This window comes from Cebus imitator, unplaced genomic scaffold (genome assembly GCF_001604975.1).
Source record: "Cebus imitator isolate Cc_AM_T3 unplaced genomic scaffold, Cebus_imitator-1.0 Scaffold217, whole genome shotgun sequence".
In the NCBI taxonomy this organism is placed as follows: Eukaryota; Metazoa; Chordata; class Mammalia; order Primates; family Cebidae; genus Cebus; species Cebus imitator.
The window spans coordinates 1457963-1467301 of NW_016107532.1; the positions used below are offsets into that span (position 1 = coordinate 1457963).

The window sequence follows — 9339 nt, forward strand, 5'->3', positions numbered from 1 at the left end:
AAAAAAAAGCCAGGTGTGGTAATGTGTGGCTGCAGTCCCAGTTACACAGGAAGTGAGAGAATCACATGAGCCCAGGAGATCAAGGTTGCAGTGAGCCTGACTGTAGCACTGCACTCCAGACTGAGCGACGGAATGAGATAGTGTTTCAAAACAAACAAAATACACGATTTAAAACAACTTCCAACTACTAAATATTATACGAACCATAGAATTCTTCAGGAAAATCTATTTCTGTAGATGTGGAAAATTTAAATGTACTTTATTATCAAAAACTGAAGACAAGCTTCAATATTCATCTGGTCTTGAGCCACATGAATAATTCCAAAAACATGGCACTACCAATTCCTAACCTGCCTTAACAGACACTTTTTTTTTTTTTTTTTTTAAAGAACAAGAGCCTCGTTCTGTTGCCCAGGCTGGAGCGGTGCGAACTCGCCTCACTGCAACCTCTGCCTCCTAGGTTCAAACAATTCTCTTGTGTCAGCCTCCCCAGTAGCCGGGATTACAGGTGCATCCGCCATGTCCTGCTAGTTTTTGTATTTATTTATTTACTTATTATTACTATTTTTTAGATGGAGTCTTACTCTGTCATCCAGGCTGGAGTGCAGTGGCACAATCTTGGCTCACCGCAGCCCGTGTCTCCCGGGTTCAAGAGATTCTCCTTCCTCAGCCTCCCGAGTAGCTAGGACTACAGGCATGGCCACCACGCCTGGCTCATTATTATATTTTTTAGTAGAAACGGGGTTTCACCATATTGGACAGGCTGGTCTATGAACTCCTGGCCTTGTGACCTGCCCGCCTCGGCCTCCCAAAGTGCTGGGATTACAAGCGTGAGCCACTGTGCCCGCCTGTATGTATTTATTTATTTATTTATGAATGAGTGGGAGTTTTGCTCTTGTTGCCCAGGCTGGAGTGCAATGGCGGAATCTCGCCTCACTGCAACCTCTGCCTTCCAAGTTCAAATGATTCTCCTGTCTCAGCCTCCCAAGTAGCTGGGATTACGGGTGTATGTCACCATGCCTGGCTGTTTTGTGTTTTTAGTAGAGATGGGGTTTCACCATATTGGTCAGGCTGGTCTCAAACTCTTGCCCTCAGATGATCCGCCCACATTGGCCTCCCCAAGTGCTGGGATTACAGGCATGAGCCACTATGCCTGGCCAATTGTAACAGACACATTTTAAGGTATCTGCCCTCAATGTCCATCTTCTCCAAATATGTGAGTTTGTTTCTCATTGGCCAAACCTGATTCAAACAGGGCTGGTGTATTTATCAGCTGGACTGTGTTAACTAGACTTTCCAGGGACTTCGGAACTGGGATGTGGTCATTTTAGTGAGGCACCATGAACCCCTGAACAGGGTAAACTTGTAAGAGACTGAGAGGACCATCCACATTGGGGCCATGCGTAAGACCAGGAAAACTGACTAGAGAAGGCTGGTATGCAAAGAGGGGATAAAACAGATGGGCCATGGGCAATGAGAGGTGAGAGGAACTTGGGGCTGTATTTTGTGACCTTAGGGTCTATGACATTCTCCTTTATCGCTTTGAGTTTGTCTAGATGTTTCCATTAGTTGTAATTCAAAGAATCCTAATGGAATCATCTCCTCAGGATCGCTTGAGCCCAAAAGTTCAAGGCTGCAGTGGGCTATGATTGCGTCACTCTACTTCAGCCTGGGCAACACAGTGAGACCCTGTCTAAAAAAAAAAAAATTAAAATAAATAAATAAATAAATAAAAAACATGAAGCCTGAAGATGTGACTGAACTGCTGCAGTCTTGTCGCTGCTGCTTCTTTAGTCTTATTATTTATTTAATTTTATTTTTTTAGAAACAGGGTTTCACCTTGTTGGTCAGGGTGGTTTTGAACTCCTTCAGGTGATCCACCCACCCCGGCCTCCCAAAGTGCCGGGATTACAGGCGTGAGCCACCATGCCCACAAATGTTCTTTTAAAAAAAATTTGGAGACGAACTGTATGCTGTTGCCCGGGCTGGAGCGCAGTGATGTGATTATAGTTTACTGCAGCCTTGAACTCCTGGCGCCAAGTAATCCTCTTGCTTTATCATCCTGGTAGCTAAGACAACAGGTACATGCCATCAAGCCTAATTTCTTAATTTTTCTGTAAAGGTGGGTTTTCACTGTGCTGCCCAGGCTGGAGTGCAACTGGCACAACCATAGTTCACTGCAGCCTTGAACTCCGGGGCTCAAGGAATCTTCCTGCCTCAGCCTCTCAAGTACCTAGGACTATACAGGTACGACACGGAGCTGGCCAATTTCTTAAAATTTTACTTTTTTTTTAGAGATGGGGTCTTGCTATGTTTCTCAGGCTGGTCTCAAACTCCCGTGTTGAAGCAATTCTCCCACCTCAGTCTCCTGAGTAGCTGAGATTACAGGTGTGAGCTGCCTGGCTATGAATATTCAGAATGGCATCTAGAATGGTGAATCTTTTACAGAAGGTTTTCAACTGTGCCCAGATATATTAAAGGAATCCTATCTATGATACCTATATCCTTATTAAATACATTTTAAAAACAGTAAGTCTTGAAAGCCCAAATTACTCCTTGATCCATGGATCAGCATCTAAGGCAGATGCTTGGGGCTGCAGAACGGGTGCTGTGTTAGCAGGCATAAAAACAACATTAATCTCCTTGTATAGTTCCATCAGAGCTCTTGGGTGACCATGTCACTGTCAGTAAGCAGTTATATTTTGAAAGGAATCTTTCACCAGCTACATTAGCCCCTAACAAGAGTCAGCCTGTACTTTGAAGCTTGGCATTGACTTCTCTCTAGCTATCAAAGCCCTAGATGGCTTCTTCTCCCAACAGACGGCTGTCTTGTCTACTGAAAATCTTTTGTTGCCAGGTGCAGTGCCTCACACCTATATTCCCAGCAGTCTGGGAGGCTGAGGCAGGAGCTCACTTGAGCCCTGAAGGCTAGGAGTTTGAGACCAGCCTGGGCAACATGGTGAAGCTCTTCCTTTCACTTGAACACATAGGGGATACTGTAGAGTATGAAGCGGCCTAATTTTAATATTGTATCTCAGAGAACAGGGGGACCTGAGGAGAGGGACAGAAATGGGGTAATACCCAGTTGGTGGAGCAGTCAGAGCACATGCATTTATTAAGTTGACCATCTTACACAGATGTGATTTGTGGAACCCCAAACCAAGTACAACAGTAACATCACTGACTATTACATACATAACAGTAAAAAAGTCTGAAATATTCTGAGAATCACCAAAGCGTGACACACAGACACCACCCAAATTAGCATATGGAGAAATGGCACTGGTAGATCCACTCCATACAGGGTTGCCACAAACTTTTTTTTTTTTTTTTTGAGACGGAGTTTCGCTCTCGTTACCCAGGCTGGAGTGCAATGGCACAATCTTGGCTCACCGCAACCTCCGCCTCCTGGGTTCAGGCAATTCTCCTGCCTCAGCCGGGACTACAGGCACGCGCCACCATGCCCAGCTAATTTTTTGTATTTTTAGTAGAGACGGGGTTTCACCATGTTGACCAGGATGGTCTCGATCTCTTGACCTCGTGATCCACCCGCCTCAGCCTCCCAAAGTGCTGGGATTACAGGCGTGAGCCACCACGCCTGGCTGCCACAAACTTTTAATATATGAACAGATACCACATCTGTAAAGTGTGATAAAGTGAAGTGCAGTAAAACAAGGTATGCCTGTTATCAGTAAATCTTACTTTTAGACGTAAGAACACAGACCATATAATAAGAACATAGCCAGAGGGCTGGGCGTGGTGGCTCACACCTGTAATCTTAGCACTTTGGGAGGTGGGTGGATTCCCTTAGGTCAGGAGTTGCAGCCAGCCTGGTCTACAGGGCGAAACCCCATCTCTACTAAGAATACAAAAATTTAGCTGGGTGTGATGGTACATGCCTGTAATCCCAGCTACAGCTGAGCCAGGAGAATCCAGGAGGCAGAGGTTGCAGTGAGCCAAGATGGTGCCATTGCACTCCAGCATGGGTGACAGAGTGAGACTCCCTCTCAAAAAAAAAAAAAAGAACACAGCCAGAGACCTTGATTTTTAGGAGACCCTTTTCCCTTTAATCAGTAGGAGCCATTGTACTCACCTGGACCAGTTCTATAGCCGTGGAAGAAAAATCACAGCAGTAAACAAAGAGTCCTGCGTCACTGAAATGGGCAGAAAAGACAGAACAATGAGACTACAAATCCAGCTATGTCTATTCTCGTTCTTGTGTAGCACAGTTAAAATATCAAATGGGAGACACTACCACTCAAAGAAACCATATCTATTAGTCACAACACATTTCATTTTGGTTAAAATGATATAAATTTGATTTATGTTCTTTCAGAGGCACTGTGGACATAGCTAGAATTAAGTTTATAAAACCATTAGTGAGTTTCAAATCAATGTCTTCTCTTTTTCCAGCTACAGAAATTCTACTTTTCCCTCAAATGAAGCATTGCTCAATAGCACCACAAGAATTCTTTTATCTTCGTTCTGAGCTACCTTGGCACTTTCTCCATGCCAGGAACATACCTGCACCTGTCTGCTGGCCCCCACCACACCCTGAGGGAGTGCCATGACAGCGGGAGATTTCATCTTTCACTTATTAGTTCACTAGACACTACTGAGGGCCTACTATGCATTGATTATTATCAATGCTGAGGAGATAACGATGAAAATCACAAAATCCCTGTGCTTATTTTTCTTGGTATCCTCACAGTCTAGCAGAAGTCTCAGCACAAGGTGGCAACACAAAAAAATACTGATTTTAAAACCATCAAAATTACTTCCAATTATGAAGGACATTATATATTTATTCTGAAGATATCAAAATACAAAACAATCGTTAATGCCAGAATTCTTTTTGTCAGAACAGGGGTAAATAAAATGGGAGAGGAGTAAAGCTGTATGCTTGTGTTTTAGAAACAACAGCCCAGAGCTGTTCTGCACTGTTGGGCTCATTCTCTGAGTGAGACTCTGGGATTTTTGGGAGAACGTAGTACCTCCAGCTTCTCAAAGGCATGGGCTCTGGCTCTTGCTAAGCTGTTGACCTTTACAGCGGACAACTGCCGGGAGGTATAATCAAGACTAAAAACCTGGGAAGCTACAGTGTTTGCTATGGTAATCACTAGCTACATGTGGCTATTTAAATTAACAATCATCTCTACTAAAAAATACAAAAATTAGTGGGGCATGGTGGTGGGTGCCTGTAGTCCCAGCTACTTGGGAGGCTGAGGCAGGAGAATCACAGGAATCCAAGAGGCCTGAGTTCTGTCAGCCATTCTAGGAAATTAATGAACTGGAGATGGGGCTGCCCCGATTTATAGCCTGTAGGGCAGAAACAGAGGGCCAGATTCGCAGCTGGCATCTGAAGTGGGGGGCAGTCTTGTGGGACTGAACCCTTAACTTTTGGGATCTGATACCAAGTAGACAGTGTCAGAATTGAATTGTAGGACGCCCAGCTATTGTTGAATTGATCAGTGTTGGCAAAATCCCCGCACATTTGGTGTCAGAAGTGTTCTGTTTAAGTACACAAAAACAGTGTGTTTTCAGCAGAATAGGAGACGTCTTCATGTAGGTCAGCTTCCTCAACTCTACCATGGGGGTGATGACAGCTCAGTCACTGACTCTTCCTCAGAGATCATCAGAATGGAAAAGTTGAACACATTTGTACCTTAGAAGAAGGCACTAAATGTTAACACTAGCAAGTCTTAGGTCTAATTTTCCAAATGACAAAGGTAATCACCTTATACATCAAAACATAAATTAAAACAACACATAAATGAATAATGTAGAAATCTGACATAATTCGTATTTTCCAATAACCATTATTGATGGTTTGATGCAGCACGAGTTTTGAAAAAAACTTTGCTGGGCGTGGTGGCTCACGCCTGTAATCCTACCACTTTGGGAGACTGAGGTGGGTGGATCATGAGGTCAGGAGATTGAGACCATCCTGGCTAACACGGTGAAACCCTGTCTCTACTAACAATACAAAAAATTAGCCAGGCATGGTGACACACACCTATAGTCCCAGCTACTTGGGAGGCTGAGGCAGGACAATCACTTGAACTCAGGAGGCAGAGGTTGCAGTGAGCCAAGATTGCACCACTGCACTCCAGCCTGGGTGATAGAACGAGACTCCGTCTCAAAAAAAAAGAAAGAAAAAACCGTTGCCTTTTTTTCTTGCTATATTGCTCTGGCTGGTCTTAAACTCCTGGCCTCAAGCGATCCTACTTTGCGTCCCCAAGTGCCGAGATTACTGTCGTGAAGCAATGCGCTCAGCCGCCCTTCACTTTTATCTTCTTTGCTGTCATAAACTTTTACAATATACTTACTTGTTCGTTTGTAAAATTGGAAAAACTGTGTTTCCCACACCACAACCAACCTGCAGACAGAAATGAACTATTAATCACAGAACCTTCCAGAGTTAATTCCCTAAAGCTAGAAAAACAATAAATAATCTGGCCTAATTGTATTACGGAAGGTGTAATGACCAGAGCGAAACAGTGCCCATGACATTTGTTGATTTTGATCTTGACTTCAGGAAGCCTTAAAAGACAAGGGCATGGGTTTTTATTAGCAGAAAGGAGCTCGTCTAGAAAAAAGGGCATGGATTGCTTTTATCTTTTGAGTTCTAGGAAATGGTCCTGTAGATGAAGTATTTTCTTACTGGGCTCCATTTTATTATTATTATGAAAATATTTGTAATAGACTGTGCTGAAAAACGTATGAAAAGGGGACCTTGGCAACCTTGTTCTAAACACAGAGCTGTGTGGTAATGAAGACAGCAACTATTCATTAAGGGCCAGACATCGTTCTTAGCCATTTTACACACATTATTTCCATCCTCATAACTACAAGGTGCAGGGGCAGCAGTCATACTGCTCAGAAACGGTATGGAAATTGTCTAAGATCACACCATAGGAATTAATCCAAAGGCTAATCAGTTTTAGAACCAGCTTCCAGTTACCTGTGCAGTCCCCATTTGTGAATTTACATTATGATACCAACCTAGGCACTCTTCCAGGTCTAGACTGCAATACCACCCAAGATCAGAGGATGAGAATTCTCCCAGGCCTAAGATGCAGGCACCATCCCAACTACCCTCTCTGTTCCTATAACTGTATTAGAAGAGAAGCAACAATTTGTCTTCTCATCTGGGACTTTTTCTCAGAGTAATAACATGATCAACTTAAGCTCTTTCACCTGCATGGTACACTGGCATGTGACAGGTACCGCATGATGCTATTAATATGACTTTTGAAAGTGATATGGTATTCCCGGGTGATCCTGATCCATCATGACCACCAGATATCTGGCCTATATTGAGGGCATTTTAACAGTTCAAAAATGGAGGTGATTCCAGGCCAATATAAGGGTCAAGTCTAGTCAGTATCATCCAATAGAAGTTACTTTTGTTGTCAGCCTCTCTATGCTACTACCTCATGTGCACAAATATAAGAGCTTCACATGCTCCAGTACCAAGACAATAAAAAGTTACCTCGAGTATTCGGTAGGTGGCTGAGGATCCAGGAAACTCATCGGCACAAATTTCCAGGTCACTAATTTTCTGAGTTACATTCTCCTCCACAGGAGGCACCTGTGTTTTATGTTCAAGGCTCTTCGAAGAACACTTGCGCTGTTCTTCCATTATTAAACCAGGTCCATCCTCACTGTTTGTACATTCAGATATTTCACTCCTCTTGTTCTCCAAGAACCAATCCTTCGAATGATTTTGATTTTGGCTAGGTGCCAGCTCAGGGAATTCAGTAAAAAGCCAATGTCTATCCTTGAAAAACCCATTTTCGTGGATTTTGTAGAAGTCATTCCAGTATTTGTGGGCATTGATCTCATAATCAACTGTAAACATTTAAGAAAGAATTTTAAGAACCAGCTTTCAAATATTTTATTTATGTCTAATGTCAATTATCCTGCTTTACCAAATGTGATTTTAATACTAAAAGTATCCTCAAGTAGAGCCACAGTCCCAGAGCTGAAGCCATTTCTGAGCTCATTAGTTCTACCATCTAGCATCATACTTGAATGCCCCTATTAGTCATTACAAGAGAGTCTAAATTCTGTTTGGACAATCAACCAGAGAACTTATTACCTATCACGTATCCTTGGATGAATTTTAACTTTGGGTAAGTTATCTTTGGATGACTTTTAACTATTAAAAAAATCCTAAAAGTAAGCAAAAATCTGTCTCATCACTTCTGGCTAAAAGGTCCTATGATCTTTCAGGGCTACACAGAACAACTCTTCTATTTGAGGACAGTCATTTTCCCTTCTAAATCTTCTCCTTTATAAATTAAATGTCCCAGTTTCTTCATTTGTTCCCCATGTAAATTCAATCCAGGAAGCTGTTCTTTAAATAAGTTCCTGTCTGTGGTTCTTTAGAGTGTACAGCCCAGAGAATAATTCAGTACTACTAATAGGTACTAACAATGGAAACAAGGCTAAAGGAAAATAAAATATGCTGATAACAGGGAAAAGTGTTTTCAGCAGAGGAAGAGTTTTGATCAGAGGACAGGAGAAACTAAAGAAGAATGGACAGTTTAAATGAAAGCTGTTTTTTGTTTTTGAGACGGACTTTTGCTCTGTCACAGGCTGGAGTCCAGTGGCGCGATCCCGGCTCACCGCAACCTCCACCTCCTAGGTTCAAGCAATTCTCCTGCCTCAGTCTCCTGAGTAGCTGGGACTACAGGCGTGTGCCACCACACCTGGCTAATTTTTTGTATTTTTAGTAGAGATGGGGTTTCACCATGTTAGGCAGGATGGTCTCGATCTCCTGACCTCATGATCCGCCCGCCTTGGCCTCCCAAAGTGCTGGGATTACAGGTGTCAGCCACCACACCCTGGCCCAGGAAAGCTTTTTTTTAAGGTGATCATGACAGTACTAGATTTAAGTTTACGGCTCTTTGCCAATTCAGGGCCTTGACTAGTGTAGTAGAAAACAATAAAAACCTAACAAATTGAGCAGGACAGTGGCCATGGAAGTTGGAATCCACTAAGGAGTGTGCTAACAACTCACAACTCACCTGCTGAATCAACCAAAAGACTCCCTAAGAAATAGGATTTTAGTTCCACTACTGCTACTACTGACTGCTTACCTCTGGGAAAAGCACTTAATGTCCTGTGGTCCAAGTGTCTTTAACTGTAAAAAGAGGACAATGAACCACATGATTTTCAAAATTCCTTTCAGCTCTTAACTTGCTTTGCTGTAGTTGCTGTCAAACTATGTAGGGTTAATGTTTTGTAACTGGAATCTTCTCATTGTACAAAACTCAGCAGGTACTAAATTTGTAGTCTTATTTTCTTTTCTTTTTTTTTTTTTTTTTTTTT

The 9339-nt window shown here is 42.7% G+C and overlaps 1 protein-coding gene across 1 annotated transcript in view; it reads right to left on the bottom strand.

The window, feature by feature from the left end:
- METTL2A (methyltransferase like 2A) overlaps window positions 1-9339 on the bottom strand; it is a 20849-nt gene that overhangs the window by 9852 nt on the left and 1658 nt on the right. Inside the window, exons 3-5 of the mRNA XM_037746024.1 lie at window positions 7496-7854; window positions 6330-6379; window positions 4090-4154 (exon numbers count right to left, since the gene is read on the bottom strand). Coding sequence (XP_037601952.1) covers window positions 4090-4154; window positions 6330-6379; window positions 7496-7854 — 474 coding nt within the window. The remainder of the gene's footprint in view (window positions 1-4089; window positions 4155-6329; window positions 6380-7495; window positions 7855-9339) is intronic.